The following is a 24,185-nucleotide window of genomic DNA, read 5'->3' on the forward strand; positions in this document are numbered from 1 at the left end:
TTTAGGCTAATCACTGATTGGTCATTTGGGTCATTCCAGTGGAGGTTGAAGTTACCAAGGAAGATTTGGGTGCAGTATACACCGGAGTTGGTTGTGATGATTTCTATAATTTGTTCAATGGATGCGAGGTTATCTCCTGGAGGGTGGGAAAACGCATGCAGTTTGTATCGAGGCCTATCTTTACTCAGGATATCGATGCCTAGATATTCACACGAGATGAGAGTAACGTTTTGTGCTTGCTTCACACAGAGATTATTGCAGTGAGTACAGGGGTTACCTCCACCAGGTCTGTTTCGTCTATCTAATCTGATGATGTCGTAGCTGGGGGCTGCTAGAATGTCAAGCGTTGGTGTGGAGGAGTCATTTAGCCAAGTTTCAGTCAGGACTATGAGGTCAAGATCATGAGTAAGGATAAGGTCAGCAATATCCACTGCGTGTTTAGATGCCGATCCGCAATTGAGCAGTGTACATTTCAGGTGGGGTATGGCGACAGCGGAGGCAGCCTGAGTGATGGGAATTTGCTTGAGGATCTCTATGTGGATTCGACTGAAGGAGGAGGGAGTAAATATTGTTGTCCGATAGATTTTCTTTCATCCTGATGGGTCGGGAGGATGCGTGGGGGTAGGGAATTGTCTTCCAGGTCAAATGAGGAGACATTGCGATTGCTGAGATCCCATTGGATGTGCGGGGTGACATCCGTCTAACGTGATTGTTATTGGATCCCCTCTGTGGTGGGATTAGAAACATATTTAACTCTGGTAAGAAACAGTTAGCATAGATTCCACTTAACAAGGCTAAGATGTGGCACACCACATTATATAACAGCATGTCCGAATGAGGTCGCACACCGCTCGTTGTTTCTACATTATATAACAGCATTCTCAAGTAATGAAAAATGGTCCTATATTTGACCAAACCGCCATTGTGATGGAATGACCCCCCCAGTCCACTATGCACTTCTTACTGTTTTGTACCTTTTATAAAGAGTAAATATTGTTATCCGATTGAGTATCTTTCATCCTGATGTGTCGAGTGGAGGCGTGGGGGTAGGGAATTGTCTTCCAGGTGAAATGAGGAGACGTTGCGATTGCTGAGATCCCATTGGATGTGCGGGGTGACATCCGTCTAACCTGATTGTTATTGGATCCCCTCTTTGGTGGGATTACAAACATATTTAACTCTGGTAAGAAACTCTTCGCATAGATTCTACTTAACAAGGCTAAGATGTGGCACACCACATTATATAACAGCATGTCCGAATGAGGTCGCACACCGCTCGTTGTTTCTACATTATATAACAGCATTCTCAAGTAATGAAAAATGGTCCTATATTTGACCAAACCGCCATTGTGATGGAATGACCCCCCCAGTCCACTATGCACTTCTTACTGTTTTGTACCTTTTATAAAGATATCCAGAGAATTGTTATAAAACCACTTTTTTAACCAATAGGCTTTTCCATTATAAACACGCTATTAACTTTTTATGTACTATGGATAATGTAAAAACTGTTTATTCTGTTATTAATTTTATACAAAGGGCGATTAGGAAAAGAAAGGATTTGTCATATCTGGATGCATTAATATCTGAAAAACCTGATGATTGCCTTTAGTTGAGTCATTATTCCGTAATGTTGATATAATCTATCATCCTAATCTCAAGTATGTTTATGAATGATTTTTTTTCTACCCCTTTTGTTATATGTTAGGATTTTGCCCCAAAACTCTCCTTTTGTACATATGCGATTTTTGCACTGATAATTATCAGAGTATATTGAATAAAGATGTAATGTCTGTTCTGAAATACTGTTTTTTTAAATATATAGTACCTTCTGTCTAGTATGCTTTATGGTTTTTATGTTTTACACCAAATAAAGCTGGTCTGACTTGACTTGACTATTGGATTGGTAAAGGGAGTGTCTATTGTTACCCATCGGCCTTGTGGGACACCAACAATTAGCGAGCTCAGAGGTGAGGGATATTAGGCATCGAACCTCAGCCGTAAGTTGATGAAGCTCCTGAGAGATATCAGTGAGTTTGAGTCAATAGTAATGTGGAAACAGGAGCTCGTGATGTGGGAAGGAGGCCAGGTGAGACTGCTCCGGTATATGGTGTTAGGGAGGAGCTGAGTTGGGAGACCAGGGGAGGGGGGAATAGAGATGGAGTCATGATTGAGGAGTAGGGGTGTGGGACTCATAAACTGATTGATGAGTAGAAAGGTGCCATGTTATCAGTCATGTTAGGGCGTTGCTCGATAGCAAGTGTCAGGGTTTGCCAGAAAGGGTGTCACAGATGCATCAGTGGTGACAGCGGGGGCTCAGCACTTTCACCCATTCTTTTTAATATACTTATGGAGCCCCTGGCAAACGCATTGAACTCAGCAAACATTCTTTATCTCCTGTATGCGGACGACACCCAACTGTATATGAAAATCTCCTCACCAGAAGACTTCATCTCCCTCAACGCTATTCTACAGAATACTCAAAGTTGGCTCACTATCAACCACCTCATGCATAACACCAGAAAACCCGGAATTCCTCCTCATCGCCCAACCCAATCACACACCCAAGATAGACTTATGGTTGAAACACCTAACTTCCTTTGACTGTGCTCCGCACATCATTGACTCCGTGAAATCCCTAGGAGTCACCATAGACAAACACCTGAACATGCAAGCGCAAATCACTAATGCCACCAAGGGAGCTAATCACCACATGAGTATACTAAGGAAACTTAAACCCTTCCTCCCACAGACCAACTTAAAAATGGCAGTACAAGCCCTAGTGCTACCAAGATTAGACTATGGAAGCACCACTTTATGTGGTCTCCCCAAATACTAGCTGGCCCCGCTGAGGGCATCGCTTAACGCTGCGGCCAAACTGGTATCAGGAACTAAAAGAAATAACTACATCTCTCCGACCTTGAAAGTTCTGAACTGGCTGCCCTACGAGGCAAGAATGCACCTAAAGATCGCTTGCCTGACCCATAAAGCCCTGCATAGCAATAACCCAGTTACTTAGCTCTAAAGCTAGAGCGATCGGGAGGATGCAGACGACTGCGAAGTGCGAGTTCACTTCTACTGAAACCACAATCCTTCCATAAAATGAGAACTGGTTGCAGAGCATTCTCAGGGATTCCACCGAAGATTTGGGACTCCCTACCTCCAGTGGTACGTGGAATCTCTTCCTTTACCTCCTTCAAAAAAGAAGTAAAAATGCTTCTAATGAACAAATATACATAAAACTTTAACCCCTTCGCTGCGGCGGCTATTCTGCCGCAGCGCTAAGTGTGGGCGGGGCCGCGCGGCGGTCCCGTGCTCACGACGGAACCGCTCCGTCACGGCCCGTGGGTGAGCTGTGCTTGTGACGGAACGGTTCCGTCACGGCCCTGCCCGCTCAATAGAACGTCAGCGCAGGCGCGGAATTCGCGCCGCGCAGGCACGGCGAGGGGGCCGTGACGGAACGGTTCCGTCACCAGCACAGTCCACCCGAGGCCCTTGACGGAACGGTTCCGTCACGAGCATGGGAGGGGTTAATTCTATGTTGACCTCTAGCCACCTATGCGATCCATATATTATATCATTGCCTACATCTTTTGTATTGAAGGTGCATACTAAATGTATGTTTACTACTTCAACCACCTAATGTTTAACCCCTCCCACGCTTGTGATGGGACCGTTCCGTCATGCCCCTCGGGTGGGCTGTGCTGGTGACGGAACGGTTCCGTCACGGCCTGCTTGCCGCGCCTGCGCGGTGCTGATTTCGCGCCTGCGCGGAGCGTTCTATTAGGCGGGCGGGGCCGTGACGGAACGGTTCCATCACAAGCACAGCTCACCCGAGGGGCGTGACGGAGCGGTTCCATCACCAACGCAGGAGCGCCGCGCGCCCCCGTCCCCCGCCTGTGGTGGAATAGCCGCCGCATCGAAAGGGTTAATAACTGTGTATTGTTCTGACAGAAACCTGGCTTCGTGATGACACTAATCCAACTTTGATGTTGGCTATTTCCGAAGACTACGGTATTCTGTGTGCCAATAGACAAAACGAGAAACAGGGTGGAGGTGTGGCTATCATCTACAAAACTAAATGGGGGATCACATCACCTCACTTTGAGCCGATTGATTGTATAGAAGGCCTTTCTTTCTGCATCAAGCTTTCCGCGTCTATTTCCTGCTTCGGCCTCCTGCTCTATCGATCTCCTACCTCTAGTCCGACCGATTATATCATTCAAGCATGCATACGGTACCCTAACTTCACAATACTGGGTGATCTGAACTTACATGAGGACGACGCCTCCTGCCCACACAGGTCAAACTTTATTGCCACCCTAGCAGGATGCAACCTTACGCAATTAGTTTCCCTCCCCACACATAAAGCAGGCCACATGCTGGATCTGATATGCTCTAACTTTCCTGACATTACGGTCCAGGCTCCTTGGCCAGTAATTTGGTCCAATCATTTTCTTATCCCCTTCCATTTTCAGCTGACTCATACTGATAAAACCACCTCGATCCCTAAGGAGTTTGGAAGGAACTGGAGCAAAATCTCCCCAGAATCATTATCCAATTACATGAAGGATTCTAAACCGACCCCGCCACACGATCTTGAGTCTAGCATCTCGAATTTAAATGAGTGGGTGGGCACAGCTCTCAACTCCCTAGCACCTCAGAAATTGTAAAATCCCCCAGATCCTCACCCTCAGCACCTTGGTACTCTGAGGAGCTTAGACAAAAAAAGTCCGCCTGTAAGGTTCTTGAACGCAGCTGGAGACTTACATATTCTGTAGAAAGCAAGGCTGACTATCGTGCAGCTCTCAAAGAATACTGCAAACTACTCATAGAGAACAAAAGAGCCTTGTTATCTGATAGGATTAACAATTCTAGGAACTCTTCCGGAGAGATTTTTAAGATTGTCAAATCCTTTACCGATCCACAGGCGCTGACTCACACTCAACCTACTTCACAGATTCTATGTAACAAACTCTCTGAATTTTTTTAAGATAACATTGCACTGATTTATAACTCCTTTTCCAAATTGCATGACGACCCCCAGACCTTTGAAGAATAAAATAATGGAACAGACCCCTTCATCGGTATTCGCAGAATTCACTGAAATTTCAGAGGAAACCTCTCTTCGAGAATTACAAAATTCAAGTCTGGCAGACCTGGCGACCCCTGGCCATCTAAACAATATAAGGCCCTGGCAGGACTTCTTAATCCCCATCTAAATCCTATTTGGAACTCATCGCTGAAGTCGGGTATCTACCCGGCAGTGTGAAAGCACGCATTCCTAGTATCCATCCTAAAAAAAGCTAACTCAGACCCAGAGGCCCCTTGTAACTATAGGCCCATCTCCCTACTACCTGCACCGGCCAAGATTTTGGAGAAGCTGGTCCATCAACAACTGGCCAGTTTCATTGAGTCCAGAGATCTCCTTCATGACTCTCAATCTGGGTTTTGCTCCGGTTACAGTACGGAGTCAGCCCTTATTGAAATGGCTGACTCAATACGATGGGTTTTAGATGATGGCTCTAAAGTGGTATTAGTGCTGTTAGACTTGTCTGCAGCATTCGACACCATCTCCCATCCCATCCTCCTGAACCGCCTGAAGTCCATAGGAATCCAGGGCACAGTATTGACTTGGTTATCTTCCTTTCTCTCAGACCGCAAACAGCAGGTTCGGACCCATCCTTACATGTCCACTGTAAGACCCCTTAAATGGGGCGACCCGCAGGGCTCAGCATTAAGTCCGCTTCTTTTTAATATATACCTCACCCCCTTGGCCGAAATGATCGCGAAGTCGGGAATCAAAATAACATCCTACGCTGATGATACACAGCTTTTATTCACCTATAATGATGTATCCGTTGCCACCTTTGACCCCCTCAACAAATGTCTCAGGAATATTGCGGCCTGGATGGACCGCAATTTCCTAAAACTCAACGCGGAGAAGACCGAGGTCTTATTCTTCAACCAACCATATCCCCTTGCCTCCAACCTTTGGTGGCCGGAAGAATTGAGCGTTGCCCCTCTTCCCAAAGAGTCGGTCAGGAACTTGGGCGTCAGGTGGGACAACTGTCTGTCCTTTGCTACTCAGGTTCAGACAGTCTCTGCCACCTGCTTTAGTAAAATCAAAATGATTAAAAAATTCATTGACTACCTGCCCAGCGATACACCAAAACTGTGGTCCATGCACTTATTACGTCGCACCTAGACTATGCGAATGGACTTTACCTGGGTCTGTCAGAGGGCCTGCGCCACAGACTACAGACGGTCTAAAATGCTGCAGCCCGTCTGGACTGCGGCGTCTCGCTCAGATAACATATATCCCCCTTTCTGCGGAAGCTGCACTGGCTCTCCATGACCAAAAGAATTGATTTCAAAGCACTGACACTGGCGTTCTGGGCAGCTAAAGGGCTAGGACCAGCTTACCTTAGAAAGAGACTCCGCCCATACAATCATTCTAGAGCTCTACGATCTAATTCCAAGGAAAAACTAGATCAGGAGGCAAATCTTTCGAGGTGGGTGCCACCCAACGATGGAACAAACTTCTGCTTCACCTCTGCCTGATCCAGTCGGAACTTGAGTTTCATAAGTCTCTCAGGACCTGGCTATTCTACCGCCAGGATTAGGTGTGCCCTTGTGCTGTCTGTCTACCAGCGCCGGGACACCCCGTTGGGGTAGCTGCGCGCTCTAAATACCTAAAATGAATAAAATATTGTGAAGCATTCTGATTCCCTGTGGATCATTCTTTGTTGACTGCTACTCACCTAAGCTATACATATACTACTATCTACAATTGTAAAGCACTCTGATACCCTTGTGGGTCATGTTCGTGCTCTATAAAACGTTTAAAAAAAAGTAAATGTTCAGAGGTGAGGCGAAGGTGTTAGTATCGAGTCAGTGTATTTCAGTGGTCGCTGCTTTGGGGGTGTGATGAGGACTCAGGCTATTATGACGAAAAATGTTGGTTGAAACAAGCTGCAAGGGTAATGGTAAATGAATTCTGCTGGGTAATCTGATGAAGGTGGATAGGGAGGAGGGAAATGGGGTAAAGCAATACAAGTAGTGGGAAGAGGGGAGGATACAGGACGAGGTACCCGTGGGATGACTAAGGGGCTAGGATGAGCTTGGGTCAGGGAGGAAACTTATTCATCAGAGAGAGTTTGATGAGAGGGAATTTTCATCAAGTATTTCTAGGCTGCGTTCAGATGCTTGGATGAGGATAATTTCATTATTATAAAGGGAGATGATAGCCTCTGCTCGGCCAACAATAGAGGGAGTTACAGAGAGTCTGAGACCGTGGGGGGCTTTAGTAGATGCAGTGATCCGAAGCAGAGAGCAAAGGGCTTTCCTTCATTGTGCGGGTCTTTTAATGCAAAAGAGAAGGTCACTTATGGTAGCGCATTTATTCATGAAGACATAGGGGGTGGAAATAAGGATTTATTGGAGAAATTTGAGAAGCCTGTGATTGAAGTTCTTGACCACGCTTTTAGATAGTTTATGGGGTATGTGATAGTGTAGGAATTTCAGCCGTCTGGAACAAGTTTGGAGTCTAGTGATCTTCGAGAAAGGGAATCCATGGCTAAGGGCACCAAATTTCCAGAGTGGAAAGAGGGGAGGGACCGGAATACTACATGCTCACGTGGGGGGAAGCTGAGGGGAGTTGAGGAGAAGGGGGTATGGTCAGATGAAGGAAGGAAGGAAGGGATGGAGCAAACCATGGGGTGGCTGGAGGAAAGTTCCATGACTCGGTTCTACAAAGACAGACCATTAAACAGCAGCATAATGACAGAAGATGTCCAGAGAGAAGAAGGTACTCTCTGTTTTGGGCTTCCCAGCATTATATGCTTGCGATTACTAGGTGGAAAACAGCAAATCCTGAAGAGAGGGCCCAACTGTGAATATAAAAAAGGGAAGTTGAAATACATTAGATCAAACTAGATTATGCAATTAGGAAGATAGAATCCAGACTAGAGGGATAGGGGGGAAAGGATGAAGGAGAGGCCTAGGATGCACTTGGAAATTCAATAGACCGAGCCAATCTGAAAATCTAAGCAGAATTAGTAAACAACAATTTTGTGGCATGTTCAAAGGAACTTTTATACAAATACCTCTGTATGGTTAAATTTGTCTTAAATATGTCTTCATAAGTTTCAACAACAGTGATAAATGAGATGCTTTTACAATCAATTAAAAATTTGATATGCAAATTCTGGTATTTTCCATTTAAGTAATTTAAATCTCTTTACATCCGACAGAAAACAATCCTTGATTGCACAAAATGTTTAAGAATAATGAAGATAATACTGTAAATCTGCAAAAGCAAAGTCCGAAACATTGGGTTTCAGTATTCAGGAAAACATAAGTGCCGACAAAGACAGCCGAACCTGAACATAAACTGACAGATCTTTGAAGTACCGTCAATGGCGATTCGGTGGTTCTACGAGTCTCAGCTGTGCACCTCCGTGCCTCAAGATGAAGAGATGACCTCCAGAAAATTTAGGCCACACTGATCAACCACTTCTTGTGTAAACATGTCCAATACCAGCTCTGATCATGAGGTGGTTATAGCAGTACTCTGCTTCCTAAAGTGATATCAGACCACCATTCAGTGCTAGTGGTTTATTGTAAACTCTTTCAGGCCATTCCATAGCAACCAGCGAAAAGCACAGTTAACTGAAAGTTAAAAGAAATGGGGGTTCTGCTATATAAAACACAGAGTATATTTACCAAGCCTAAAACTGCATCAGAGAACACACACAGGGGAAAAGCCATACAAATGCAATGAATGTCTGAAGAGCTTTTGTCAATTATCAGGCCTAAAAAAGCATTGAACACACACGAGAAATCCTTGCAGTGAATGTGGAAGTAGTTTTACGGAATCATCTAAACTCATGAGTCATCAGCGAACACACACTGAGGAAAAAACCTTCAAGTGCAATGAATGTGGGAAGAGCTTTATATATTTATCATACCTAAAACGGCACCAGAGAACACACACTGGAGGAAAATCACATCCTTGCAGTGAATGTCTAAAGAGCTTTAGTCAATTATCAGACCTAAAACGGCATCAGAGAACACACACTGGAGAAAAACCATATCCTTGCAGTGAATGTCTAAAGAGCTTTAGTCTATTATCAGACCTAAAACGGCATGAGAGAACACACACTGGAGAAAAACCATATCCTTGCAGTGAATGTCTGAAGAGCTTTAGCCTATTATCACACCTAAAACTACATCAGAGAAGACACACTGGAGAAAAACGATATCATTGCAGTGAATGTCTCAAGAGCTTTAGTCAATTATCACACCTAAAAAAACATCAGAGAACACACACAGGAGAAAAACCATATCCTTGCAGTGAATGTCTAAAGCGCTTTAGTCAATTATCAGACCTAAAACGGCATCAGAGAACACACACTGGAGAAAAACCATATCCTTGCAGTGAATGTCTGAAGAGCTTTAGTCAATTATCAGACCTAAAACTACATCAGAGAAGACACACTGGAGAAAAACCATATCATTGCAGTGAATGTCTCAAGAGCTTTAGTCAATTATCACACCTAAAAAAACATCAGAGAACACACACAGGAGAAAAACCATATCCTTGCAGTGAATGTCTAAAGCACTTTAGTAAATTATCAGACCTAAAACTGCATCAGAGAACACACACAGGAGAAAAACCATATCCTTGCAGTGAATGTCTGAAGAGCTTTTGTCAATTATCACAGCTAAAACGGCATCAGAGAACACACATCGGAGAAAAACCATATCCTTGCAGTGAATGTCTAAAGCGCTTTAGTCAATTATCACACTTAAAACTGCATCAGAGAACACACATCGGAGAAAAACCATATCCTTGCAGTGAATGTGGAAGCAGTTTTAGTGATTCTTCAATATTAAGGATTCATAAGCGAACACACACTGGAGAAAAACCATACCATTGCAGTGAATGTCTCAAGAGCTTTAGTCAATTATCACACCTAAAAAAACATCAGAGAACACACACAGGAGAAAAACCATATCCTTGCAGTGAATGTCTAAAGCGCTTTAGTCAATTATCAGACCTAAAACGGCATCAGAGAACACACACTGGAGAAAAACCATATCCTTGCAGTGAATGTCTGAAGAGCTTTAGTCAATTATCAGACCTAAAACTACATCAGAGAAGACACACTGGAGAAAAACCATATCATTGCAGTGAATGTTTCAAGAGCTTTAGTCAATTATCAGACCTAAAAAAACATCAGAGAACACACACAGGAGAAAAACCATATCATTGCAGTGAATGTCTAAAGCGCTTTAGTCAATTATCAGACCTAAAACTGCATCAGAGAACACACACAGGAGAAAAACCATATCCTTGCAGTGAATGTCTAAAGCACTTTAGTAAATTATCAGACCTAAAACTGCATCAGAGAACACACACAGGAGAAAAACCATATCCTTGCAGTGAATGTCTGAAGAGCTTTTGTCAATTATCACAGCTAAAACGGCATCAGAGAACACACATCGGAGAAAAACCATATCCTTGCAGTGAATGTCTAAAGCGCTTTAGTCAATTATCAGACTTAAAACTGCATCAGAGAACACACACCGATGAAAAAACATATCCTTGCAGTGAATGTCTAAAGCGCTATAGTCAATTATCACACTTAAAACAGCATCAGAGAACACACATCGGAGAAAAACCATATACTTGCAGTGAATGTGGAAGCAGTTTTAGTGATTCTTCAATATTAAGGATTCATAAGCGAACACACACTGGAGAAAAACCATACCATTGTAGTGAATGTGGAAGTAGTTTTAGTGAATCTTCAACATTAAGGATTCATCAGCAAACACACACTGGAGAAAAATCATACCATTGCAGTGAATGTGGGAAGCGATTTCGTCGCTTATCAAACCTAAAACAGCATCAGAAAATACATACTGGGCGGAGAGAGAAGTCTCCGGGAGGCAAGATGGCCACCGACGGAGTGCAGTAGCAGTCGCATCCTACTCCACCTCCCCTCTCGATGTATTGAAGGGTAGAGTGTGACCACCCCCAGGAGATGGGAGCGGGTGTCTGGTCCCTTGGCCGGGAGCAAAGCAGCAAAACCGGCTGCTCGGTGAGCCTACAGAGTCTCCGGACATACGTCAGGGATATCGCCCTGCAAGTATTACACCGGACTCACAAGAAGCTTACGGCTGGACTGGGACTGGTACTGGCATCAATTAAATATAGAATGCCTCCTCGGTCCACAAAGGGCAACGAAGGGAAAGATGGAAGCAGGGAGGGGCCAATTCCGAAAGAGCCGAAAGAGCCAAGGAAGGAGAATGACAAGGAAAAGAAAAGAAACGATCCGAAGGCTCCGGCCGGAGCCGGGACACAGAAGTTTGCAGCCGGGAAGCCCTCGAGCAAGAAAGCAGGCTATGAAGCGTCGCCGGTATTGGGTGCTCAAAGGGGTAATGCTACTAGCAAAACTGTGCCATCCAAACAAAAATCCAAAGAAACTAACCTGCGCCAGCCTACGATGATGGAAAGCCTCGCTGGCATCTCTGCAGGGGAAGCGGCGGTCGGGAGACAGAAGCGAGGCGAGGGCATGGTTGGGTTGAACAGCGGACAGAGCGTCCTCGAGGACGCTGACACCGACGCTGCCATTGCTAGGCAACCGACGGCGGTGGCGGTAGCAGCAGCGGAGCAGAGGCAAGAACCAGAGAGCCGCGAGGAGGCTCGTGTAGTAGCATCGGACGGTATTCAGCTAGGCAATTTTGAAAGTACCCCTGGCCCAGAGGGCAAGATCCACGGTTCGCACTCTGTGGAAGAAAACGGAAAAGGCTCAGGAGGAGGTACAGTAGCCTCAGTACAACTAACAAGGCATGGCGAGGTCAGGGGCGCTGAGGGGGGGGAGGAAGTAGTTGACGCTCTAGGGGACTGGGGAAACTGCCCACTTACAGAAAATACTGCGGAGTTAGGCACATACCAGGGCAGCCTCAGTGAGAGGGGGGCCAGACTGTTTCTATTCAGTCAATGAAGATTCTCAATCTGTGGGGAGTGCGGAGGACAGCTCAGGGGAATTAACAGACTCAGAATGTAGTACTTCAGCTCAAAGAAGTACCCCCAAAAAAAAGCTGGTGTCCAGGAGAAGACCCACCCCCGCAGATAGCCCCTCAGACATTTCCAAGAAATTACACTGGGATTATTCAACCACGTCACAGACTTACCTGGAACAAGATGGCGTCACCCCTTTGCCTTGTACACAAGCTTCTCCTCAGCCTGTCTCTCTGGAGTTACTATTTAGTACCCTGAAAACTATGCAGAGCGAGGCAAGAGTTGAAAGTCGGAGGGCAAGGCAAGAGTCAAGGAAGATCCAGAACACTCTATGAAAAATGAACAAACGGTTTGATGAGGTAGACGAAAGGGTTACTCAAGTTGAGGAAAGGACTGGGAAGCTCGAGGATGACTTAAATAGTCTCAAGACACTCAAACAGGACCGGCAGAAAGTGGCGGATGATGTTCTCTGGAAGCTCGAGGACTATGAAAATCGCCAGCGGCGGAATAACATCAGACTGTTGGGAGTGGCGGAGGGCTCAGAAGGCGATGACATTCGACTCTTTATTGTGAACTTATTAAAGGGGGCCTTTCCCGAGCTAGCTACATGGCAATGGGAGATAGAAATCCAGAGGGCACCCTTTACGATTAGGAAAGGCCAAGCAGGGCGTCAGGAGAGCAGGCCAAGAGCTATCCTGATTTATATTGGCAATTTTCTGTTAAGGGAGTTAATTCTGGAAAAAGCCAAACCTGAGTGTAAGCGCTCCTATAATAACGTAACCTTTTTTGCTAGGCCTAACTTCTGCCACGTTACCGTGGAGCGCAGATGGAGGCTAAGACAGCTAATTGCCCCCATACAAGCTCTGGGGTCAGAAGCCTTTTTACTGAACCCACTAAACCAAAAAGACGTGCCTAAACTGATACAAAGATTCAACATCAAATTTACTCTACAAGGGAGAAAAACTCATTTCAACCTGAGATGTTGCTAATCGATAGCGATTTATTCGTTCAATTTAACGTGATTGTTTTTACAATTTTTTTTACATTTTATATACAAATACTACACCATTATTCAATATAACAAAACTCATTCGTACTTGTCTGACATATCACAATCATTCAACATCAAACATCAAACATCCATATATACACAATTCTGGTAAATAAAGATTTTGGGAAATTACCAGAGGGGAACTTTTTGTGAAGGGGGGGCGAAAAGAAAAAGAAAGAGACAAAGGTTGCTCAAGCGGTCAACATGTGTGATATAATATACATATATACACTTGGAGTTGGATCTCAATCAGCTTGATTGGTAGAACACGATGTATATAAACAAATTAAAGCACAGGGTTTCTCAATTTTTAAATTTAGTGAGAGCAACACTTTGTACATAGGCCTACGCGTTTCGAGTCCCAATCAGTAATTGGAAGGGGGACTCTCATCAGGGCCAAAGAAGTATCCTGTGCTCACAATCACGTTAAATTGAACGAATAAATCGCTGTCGATTAGCAACATCTCAGGTTGAAATGAGTTTTTCTCCCTTGTAGAGTAAATTTGATGTTGAATCTTTGTATCAGTTTAGGCACGTCTTTTTGGTTTAGTGTGATAGGTGCTCAGGCTAACTGATTAGAGCCAACTCTTCATTGTTTATACTTTTTACTGAACCCAGCAAAACTGAAAGTGGTCACTAAAGGGATGGTGAAATATTTCTTTTCTGAAATTAAGGCCAAGGAGTATATGGTGGAAGCACTGGGGTTCAACGGAGGGTGAAGCTTGGGGTTGGGTTAGTTTGGTTTGGTTTGGGTGAAAGTCTTCAGTATCCTGGGAGGGGTATGTACTCTGTATAGTAAGTTTTGGAATTAGTATGAGACGGTGGGAGGTGGAGGCGACCACTGCATGTCCAAGCGTCCACACATAGGCCTTGGGAGGCCTATTTGCCTGTAGGGGGGGATAGGGGTGGGGGAGACATTAGGGAGGGGTGGGGGGTAAAAGGGCACACACAGCACACACAGCACACGCAGGAGTTTTTTTATGTACATACTTCCTCAAGGCTGATTAGTATTATGTATTTTGTGAGATTTGTTGAGAAGTTGGATCAACCCTTCGTAGTCTTCTAATGTGTTGTAGAATTGCGTCTCTCAATGTATGTGGGCTAAATGATGCACAAAAAAGGATCCGAGTTGCAGCATTTTTGAAGATAATGAAGCAAGACTTGGTGTGCCTGCAGGAAACCCATGTGGAGGGAGGGAAGGGTTATTTACTTGAACAGTTAGGTTTTTATGTTTTAGCCCATACAAAACAAGGGGCCAAGACTAGAGAGGTGGCAATCCTGGCTCGTGATAGGGAATGTAGAGTAGGGAAAAAGCTGGAGGATCAATGGGGTAGATGGGTGATAGTCGAAGTAGGGTTTAAAGGAGATAAGTTTACACTGATCTCTGTATATGGCTCCACAGGGGATGACCCTGATTTATTTGAGTTTCTTGATTTAGAAATGGCGAAATGGCCTGTGCCGGTCATATGCTGTGGGGATTTAAATATCAATAGTCCCTCGGATAGGGAAATTCAGAAGAGACGGGGCATTAGAGGGAGGAAAAAAAGGACACACAGAGCACTAGTCAACATGGCACAGCATAATTCTTTAATAGACTTATGGGAAAATCTATGCCCACAATCTGAAGGTTCAACATACTTCTCGGCCCGCATAAGATCACGGTAAGACTGGACTACTTTTTGATATCTCACTCCTTAATTACCAGATCACAAATAACAAAGTTTCCTCGCTTAGTTTCGGATCACAACCCTCTGGTGATGATATTGGAACTAGGAGGGGTGGCCGTTAATCCATATTGCTGGACGTTTGAGAGGGCCCTTCTTAACCGCTTCAGCGCGGCGCGAATTTCCGCGCTGTGCTGAACGTTCCATTGGGCTTATGGAACCATGACGGAACGGTTCCGTCATGAGCACAGCTCAACCGACGCTCATGACGGAACCGTTCCGTCATGAGCATGGAAGGGGTTAAGGAAAGGGAGTATGTAAGCTATATGAGCAATTGGATTAAAGATTTTTTGAGGATTAACAGAGGGAGCACGTCATCGGGTAATGTTTGGGACGCGTTTAAGGCAGGGGTCCGCGGGGAGACACTCAGCTATTCACTGCACAGACAAAAGGAGGAAAAATTGAAGGTGGAGGAGTTGTTTAAAACCTTAATGGAGGCAGAGGAAGAGCTGACATGGCTAATACAAGCAGGCACCCCTTTGGAACAACATTTATTGAAAATAATGGTAATAAAGACGGATGGTGCAGAGGGCATAGCTAGTAAAGCTGCAGCTAAATATTTGGCTAAAAAGGAGGAAGCATTTGAAATGAGCGAGAGGGTGGGTCATATCCTGGTGGTTAGGACAAGAAAGAAGATAGCTGCAGGGGATATTAAGTCTATAAAGGATAAGAAAGGAGGGATGATTGCAGATCCTGTGGGTATTAGAGAGGTCTTCAGGGAATTCTGTTCAGATTTGTATGAATATGAGCAGGGAGGAGAAAGTATAGACATTAAGGAGTACCTCAACCAAGTTAATGTAGATGGGCTCTCCGTGGAGGAGAGGGATAGACTCGGTCTGCCCATCAGCCTTGAGGAAGTATGTGTGGCTTTGGCTGAACTCCCTTCAGCAAAAGCTGCAGGTCCAGATTGAATTGAATTGAATTGAATTAGCTTTTATAGAGCGCGGCTTACACTCCATGGAGCATCTTGGCGCTAGTCATAACGTGTCGCAGAGAAGAAAAAAAGGGAAACTACATAGAAACCAGAAAAGAGGGAAATTGGGCTGATCGGAAGGTGATTGGAAAGTGCGAAGATTAAATTAGCGCTAGACAGAAGGTGTCAGAGGCATTGAAAATCCAGGTTTTTAGGGCCTTTCGAAACATGTTCTCTGAGGGGATCAAACGCATCTGGGATGGGAGTTTTTTCCAGGCTCTGGCTCCCAACACTCCAAGGGATTTTCCTCCTTTTGTAGTGAGTCTGAATTTGGGGACCACCAATAGGTTTAGGTTGGAAGATCTGAGTGAGCGGGAGGGAGTATATCTTCCAAACCTTTGTGACAGATAGGTGGGGCCCGACTGGTGGTAAGCCCTGAAAGTGATTAGTAAGATTTTGAATAACACTCTTATGGATAGGTAGCCAGTGCAGGATTTTGAGTGCTGCTGAAGCAGAAGACTTCCTAGGCAATCTCAGCACTAGGCGGGCTCAGATCAGATACCATTGGAATTTTATAAGACATTTAGGGATGTTCTGGTATCTGATTTATTAGACATATTTGTCCAGGCACAACAGGGGCTCTCAATCCCAGTATCCTGGGGAGGTGCTGAAGTCATAGTGTTATTAAAAAAGGGTAAGCCACCTACAGCCCCAGGGTCATATAGGCCTATCACTTTAATGAATTCGGACGCTAAACTCTTCTCTAAGATTCTTGCGAAAAGATTGGCCAAGGTAATAGAGGGGTTGGTCATCTCAGAACAACATGGGTTTATCCCAGGAAAGGGAACCACTGAACACATTAGGCAGGTTATCACTATGTTCGATGCAACGGAGGTCCCGGGAGACCCTATGGCTGCATTATTTCTGGATGCCGAGAAGGCGTTCGATAGGGTCTCCTGGGATTATCTGTGGGAGGCGATGAGATGGCTTGGCCTGGGAGAAGGATACATTAGAGCGGTACAAGCATTATATACAGCCCCCACAGCCAAAATTAGGATAAATAGGGAGCTTACTACGGATGTACAGATAAGAAGAGGTACGCAGCAAGGGTGCCCTTCATCTCCCCTTTTGTTCGCAATCTACTTGGATCCCTTCCTGCGAAGACTATCTGTTAAACCCAATATCCCACCCCTAACTACATTAGGTACGGTGGTTAAAGTGTTAGCTTATGCGGACGATGTCGCGATAATAACACCTAATCCTTCCCTGGCAATAACAGTAATAGAGGCCGAGGCACATAGTTTTGGGAGAATCTCGGGGTATAAGCTCAACAGTAACAAGACCCAAATTGTAAAGAATTCCTATGCCACCTGCAATGACCCAAGAGTGGTTAGCGCTGCAGTATATTTGGGTGTCGACATTACTACTGATTTAGAGAGGGTGGTGGAGCGTAATATGACACCATTAATTAATAGAGTTAGCTCTGATCTGACAAGGTTGAATAACCTCCGACTGTCCCTGGTAGGGCGTACAAAAAGTTATAAAAATGTTAGTACTCCCCAAGTTTTTATATTTCTTTAGGGCAATCCCCCTATTTTTTGAAGCGCATTGGTTGAATAAACTAGAAGTAATTTTGAATAAATTTATTTGGGCACAGGGGAAGACTAGGCGGGCGTATAGGTTTATGTCATTACCCAGGGAGAGGGGCGGGTGGGGGGCACCTGACTTTAGGCTTTATTATTGGGCAGCTGTGCTGCAGTATATGCAGGGCCTAATTGGAGGAGGCGGGCCGATCCTAAAATAACTGCATTATCGACCAGGATTTATGAATTCACTATGTGGTCCGGCACAGAGAATGCCTTCCTGAGTTGTACTGATTCCTCTTATTTTAAGAGGACGCGATTTAAAACTATTAAGGCAGCTTACAATGTCTGGTTGGCATTTGCAAAGAGAATCAGGCTGGGGAGGTTTAACAGCTACATTAGATTGTACAGGAATCGTTCTTTACCACCCTTGATCTTTGCAGATACAACTATGGCTGAATGGACTAGGAAGGGGATAGTTAAGCTAGGAGACTTATTGGGACCGGATGGGGGGATTATGCAATTTTCATCTTTAGAGACAAAGTTTCATATCAATAGGGGGAGTTTTTTTAAGTACCTTCAGGTGAGGAGTTTTCTCAGAAACAAAATTGGGGGGGTGGCTGGGTTTGGCAAAAATAATATATTAGAAGTAATAGAGAGAGGGGGAGATTGTTCTATTCGCAGTCTGTATGCTGCCCTGGTAGCTACCAAGTCGGATGATCTTGAGAAACAAGCTGCTAAATGGGCTACGAAACTTGAAACAGATGTAAGCAATTTTCAAGCCTCTTTGAAATTAGGATGTTCAGTGCTATGCTCTGCCCCCCTTCAATCTCAACACTACAAAACACTCTATGCACTCTATTTTACCCCAGCGCGAATAGCTCAGTGGGGAGGGACAGCTGGGATTAACTGCCCCCGGTGTAATGAGTTGGCGGCAGACAGTATTCATATATTTGCCACCTGCCCTCAGCTTCAGCCGTTGCTTAAAGGGATCGAGGGTTTCTTAGCAGGATCTTTGGGGATCAAGACTATCTTAAATCCTCATTTGATAGTGTTGGGAGTTACTGGGGACACTGACAATGAGTACGTGGAGTTTGTATTTATTGCAATGGCAGTTCTCAGATTGACCATAGCCAGGGTATGGCTGGATATAACCCCTCCAACATTGCAACAATGGCTGGCCAGTATGCTGGCAGTTTATAATTTAGAGAAGGGAATATACAAGAGAAAGGGTAGGAGAGCGCGGAGGCTAGGAAAAAAGATCTGGGAGCCGATACAGCGTTGGAAAAATGGTATTCGGGGAGGCTAAAGTTAATGATCTCCCATTCGCTCCAAGAATATATATATTTTTTTTTCTCTCCCGTGAGTTTCTCTCCTTTTTTGTATATTTTTGTATATTTGTATATTTGTGCGATTCTTTTGGTGTTACTGTTTAATTGTGCAATTCTATTGACATAATTTACAATTTGTCGGATGTTAATTCTCTGTGTTGTGCTGTGTACACGCTCCAAAAAAAAAAAGATTTTAATAAATATATATAAAAAAAAAAAAGAAAATACATACTGGGGAAAAACCATACCATTGCAGTGAATGTGGGAAGAGATTGTAGTGTAGTTCCTATATTCCCAATAGGCTCTGCGCATTGGAATAATATATACTATAGATTTGACGTAGGACTTAGGTCGACTAGGTCTCTATTGAATATATTAGACTTAATTGTGAGTGCCAGCTAGCTCAGAGGTCACTAGAAAATTTCTCGAATAAACAAGAGGCGATTCGTTTATGACAACCGCATAAACATGACAACTTTGTTTCCCAAGAGAAAACGTATCTTCAGAGTCGTGGAAACAATAGATAGATATTTCACTCAGTCAATCGTGCATGCTTCGTTTCACCAGAGGTGCAGAGAAATAGAGAGACGGGTGTTTTCAATAAAAAGTATTTATTGAACAGTCTTCTTTATCATGCAGAAGAAATTAACTGCTACAATCGTAATACTGGTTGCAAAGTATAATGCGTACAGTATGAAGAGTATTAGAAAATAATACTGTAAAAGCATGGTATGGTTTCTAAGTCATATGAAATAACATACATACATAACAAAGGCTAAAAAGTACTCAACTGGTGTTTCTAAAATACGCCTACCCCGGTGTACCTAACCTAGGTCTAGTACAAGGGAAGAAGTAAGTGAGGTGTAGCTTAGTTTTAGTATTCTTTGCCAAGAATCTATCCAAGATTTCTCTAAGGGTCTAATCAGCTCTGTACCTTGGTTTAGAATGAAGGAGGTCTGGTATCTCTCTGTCTCAGGACTCGATTTCCCAACACCCCGCAAGGGGAGCTTGGAAACACTGGAGCTGGATTTCTCAGCAAGAGAAACTTCTCTCTCAGTGCGTCTGCTGGAGGGTCGGCTTCCTTCGGCGCTTGCTGCGGCGAGCTATGTCATGTAGGTAGATAGTCGAACTGCTCCAAACCACCATGTGTTTGCTATGGCAAGTGTGGGCATATTTATACCTTGAAGGTGCCGTGTTTGACGTAAGGTTGGACATAATAACGTCATTAAAGACTCGCAGTTCTTTGAAAACTCCATGAGTTCTTGGACAAATTAATATTCAAGCGGGGGAAGTCCCTGACTGCTGAAGGCGAGTTTTTCCAAGAAATCGTTGTGGATTTTCTGAATTAGTGGAAGTAGCCATGCCGTATTTGGACTGCATGGGCTAAGTCTAAATATGGTTATGATTTCTATGCCTATATAAGGATAGGGTGATATATACCTATATATGGGCATGAATCTGGAAAATTAAACTAGGGTCCTAAAATACTCTACAACAAGATTTTGTCGCTTATAAAACCAAAAACAGCATCAAATAACACACACTGGGGGAAAACCATTAAAGTGCAATGAATGTGGGAATAGCTTTTATCAATTATCAAACCTAAAACTGCATCAGCGAGCACACACTAGAGAAAAACTGTAGTGTGTCCCCGAGGGTGACGCTATTCTTAATTAGCCTGAGTTAGCAACCATTTTAGCTGTGTGCCTTTTTATTTTTGCGCACAATACTCTGTATCTTCTTTTGCAAGACGCCTTTGTGCCCACATGAGCTCATATTGTTATCGTTTTCTCACAGCGTACAAGGTCGAAAAACAAGCCACTGTGCTTTCAAGTTCTGGTCCGTCCGTACTACCTAGACATAACATTAGGCACTTCTTGGCACGATTTAGAAATGCTTGCATTATACTAACACGCAGCAGCTTTCTCAAGACTGATTGAAGATTTTCTTCTACGAACTAGAGCCTTGCTGAGCGTATGATGTAACCTTGCTCCTACGTTCTAAGGTGAGGGGTTTCCCAGAATTGGCCCAGATATCTTCTTTTAGATAATATACATAATCCTACCAGGGGAGGGTAGTGTAGGCATTATAGCCGGAATATCCACTGGTCATTCAGAATTATCACCCCCTTCTTATTTTATGGTATTGTAACTTTGATCATTGTTTTTATCTTATGTATTATTCTGCTGGTGATAGCTCGTTTACTGCATTATAGAACAACGCACAGAGTTTGTTAGTTGAAAAATAAACATGTTAAACTTTATATAGACTTCATTATTTGGTGTGGACAAGCAAATATGAGTGAGCAAAAGGGTGTGCTTTGCTACCGTGACTCTAGAAGGTCGGGAGTTCCGTGTTCCGGGTTTGTCTAAGCATTAAGTGTCTTCGGAAGGTCTGGGGAGCTAATGAGACAGCTAGTCGGCCTAGAGATTGTGCGTTCTTAGGTGTAAGTAAGGTACAACCAATCTTGCACTAATGGCCTATTTTCTTGTGCATAGTTCTGTATGTGCAGAATCTCTACAACAAAACCATTCAAGTGCAGTAAATGTGAAAGTAGTGTTAGTGACTCATCAACGTTAATGGTTCATCAACGAAAACACACAGTCGAAAAACCATATAATTGCAGTGAATGTCTGAAGAGTTTTTATAAATTATCGCACCTAAAGCAGCATCAGAAAACACACACTGGGGAAAAACCATTCCAGTGCAATGAATGTGGTAAGAGATTTTGTCGCTAATCAGTCCTACATGGACATCAGCGAACACACACTGGAAAAAAAACATTCCAGTGCAATAAATGTGGGAAGAGATTTTGTCGCTTATCAGTCCTACATAGACATCAGTAAACACACACAGGGGAAAAGCCATACCATTGCAGTGAATGTGGAAGTTGCTTTTGTGATTCTTCAACATTAAGGATTCATCAGCGAAGACACACAGGAGAAAAGCCATATCATAGCAGTGAACGTGCAAAAGCTTTTGTCAATCTTCAAACCTAAAAAAAAATCAGAAAGCACTCTACCATCACAATCAATGAAAGTGTCTATTCTGTGCTATTGTTTATTTCCCTACAGCTAGGAAAAACATTAAATATCAGGAAACCCATTGGGAGACTCGCACAAAGTGGACTAAAAGTAAAGAAACATTGTTGGTTTTTATTCTGTGAGAGAGTTTTAACTAAAGAAATCCAAGCACACCTGACCATGCTACCTCTGAAATCAACACTATGAACAATGCTTGGACTAACAAGGGTATTTTCAGGTAATTTTAGAGATTAGTAAAAAAACATATAAACCCAAAACACTCAAAACAATTTAACAAGCACAAAAGAAGGATTCTTCAGAGCTGTCTGTGGTTTTGGCCATTTTATGCATCATTAATTGTTCTGTGACAGTGGCCAGAGAACTGTGGAGAAAAGCAGAACTGAAAGCAGGAGAATGTGATGTGCAGCTCTCTGGGTTAACCCTTGCAGTGCATGACATTTACCTCTGAAGCTCTGATGTAGAACAAATGAGGACACACAATTCTTTAGCCATGAAAATTATAATTACGTTTTAACTGTGAAACTTTGTGACAACAATTCAATTGATGTTACTCTTTTGGTCTGTCCTTACGATGTAGCAACTGTTATACAATTATGTTAAAAATTAGACAGTGCATCTGTATAGAAATATGCAATGGATGAATGTGGAAGTATGCCTGTATATCTTCAGTAGGGACCATGCACCAACTATGTGCTGAATATTGATCATCTCCATCGCAATTGCATTGCAAATGCTTTTTTGATACACTACTTTTGATATTGAGTATCTGTCTCCATGATAGGTTGTTCTCTCAATTCCTGGAAACAAAAAGATAAAATTATATAGAAATAATATAAAAAAAATAACATTGGTGCAAATAAACATATATTTTTGATAACTCATTATACTTGGTTGTTCACAATTTGTCTTTTCTTAATTCAAAGGTCCACTTTGTTATTATATTTCATAAACGTTTTTTTCACACTTGTAGAACAAATGATGATCAATGTTCGAATTTCCGTCTACGAGCCGTACTCGGCAGCACATTACACAACCTTGCATTTCAGTCTAGCCCCCCATCAACTAATTTAGAGTTATTACCTTTTGAAGCCAAACGCGTAGGTAAGACCGATCCTAACAACTTAGCTAATCATGTCCTGGAAGCAAAAACATTTTACGGAAAGGAGCAAAGCGAAGACCCACTGACGGAGACCTTGATGACACCAGAAATGTTAAGAAACAACATTGCCCATACAATCAGGAAAGCAAGGTCATAAGGACCTCCTGGGCCTAACGGTCTTCTTCAAGCCCTGTTTAAATTGGACGTAGATTTGTGGTCGGACCTCTTGCCCCCCCCTGTTTTCATACTGTAGGCTAAACCACAACATCCCGGGGTCCTGGAAATCTATAAAAATGGAAACAGAAATGACCCTAAGAACTACCGAATGATAGCTGTCCTTGACATCGAATCTAAATGCTATGCCAGTATTTTGCTGGAAGAGCTGTCGGTCTGGGCCAAATCAACAAAGCACCTTCCCTTCAACCAGACCTGCTTTGTGGCGAACTCCGGAACAACTAGTAACCTACTTGCATTATCTGTTTTGATGGAGAAAGCCGGAGTCCAAGGTATTCAACTTCACTGCTGCTTTGTGGACTTCAAAGCGGCTTTTGACCGGGTGCAGCGGGCCGTCTGTGGCAAAAAAATAGAGACCTGGGGCATACCTCCGGCCCTCTTAAGAGCCATAATTCAACTTCATTTTAAAACCTGGATTAGAATAAAGTTGAGAGATGGGTGCCATGTCTCAAGGAAGATTTCGACCAATAACGGTGTCAAACAAGACTGCGTGTTGGCTCCACTCCTTTTTACCCTATTTATTTCAGACTTATCTCCTTAACTTGCCAGAGTCCATTCTCGTCCCCCTCAAATAGACGGATCCCGCATTAGCAATCTGGTATATGCTGACAACCTTGTGTTACTAACCCATACAAAAGTAGGACTACAGAGGTTACTTGATCAACTGCTCCCCTACACAACAATAAACTCCCTTGAACTCAATTTGTCAAAAACAAAAATAATTTCTTTTGGGAAGCGGAAGCAGCAGAGAGGTGGGTGGGTCTTTAATAATAAAAACATTGAAACAGTATATCATTAAAAATATTTTGGAATTTTTTTGGACCCCAGAGGCTCCTTTCTAAAGCAGAAAGAGGCAGTAAAGGCAAAAGCCTGGTCACTCGAGGTTGTCTCAGCTAAACTTTCGAAACAACTACTTGGCCCAAGCCTTACCCCATGTCAGGATCCCTCCTCCCAGTAAGCTTGGCACAGATTCATCATGTTTTAAAACAAGGAAATGGAGCGCCAGCCAAGGCATCACGTGGTCCCGTTTGTGGAATGCGCGGAATGCTAGGTTGGCAGTCTAGTCTCTTCCAGCGCGTGATTGAGAGTCCAGGTGCAGCGCGCGCTCCTTCGAAACTGCGCACTTCACTGAGGAATTTGGTCATAGAGGTCGTGTCTGAGAGAGTTCCAGAAAA

At 43.6% G+C, this 24,185-nt stretch overlaps 1 protein-coding gene across 1 annotated transcript in view; it reads left to right on the forward strand.

Moving 5' to 3' along the window:
- The first annotated feature begins 8,265 nt into the window (after window positions 1–8,265).
- The window catches only part of LOC144805923 (uncharacterized), a 214,915-nt gene continuing 198,995 nt past the window's right edge, over window positions 8,266–24,185 (forward strand). The window contains 1 exon segment of the mRNA XM_078672393.1: window positions 8,266–10,578. Coding sequence (XP_078528519.1) covers window positions 8,892–10,578 — 1,687 coding nt within the window. The 5' untranslated portion in view covers window positions 8,266–8,891.

This window comes from Lissotriton helveticus (assembly GCF_964261635.1).
Source record: "Lissotriton helveticus chromosome 1_1 unlocalized genomic scaffold, aLisHel1.1 SUPER_1_unloc_33, whole genome shotgun sequence".
Lineage (NCBI taxonomy): Eukaryota > Metazoa > Chordata > Amphibia > Caudata > Salamandridae > Lissotriton > Lissotriton helveticus.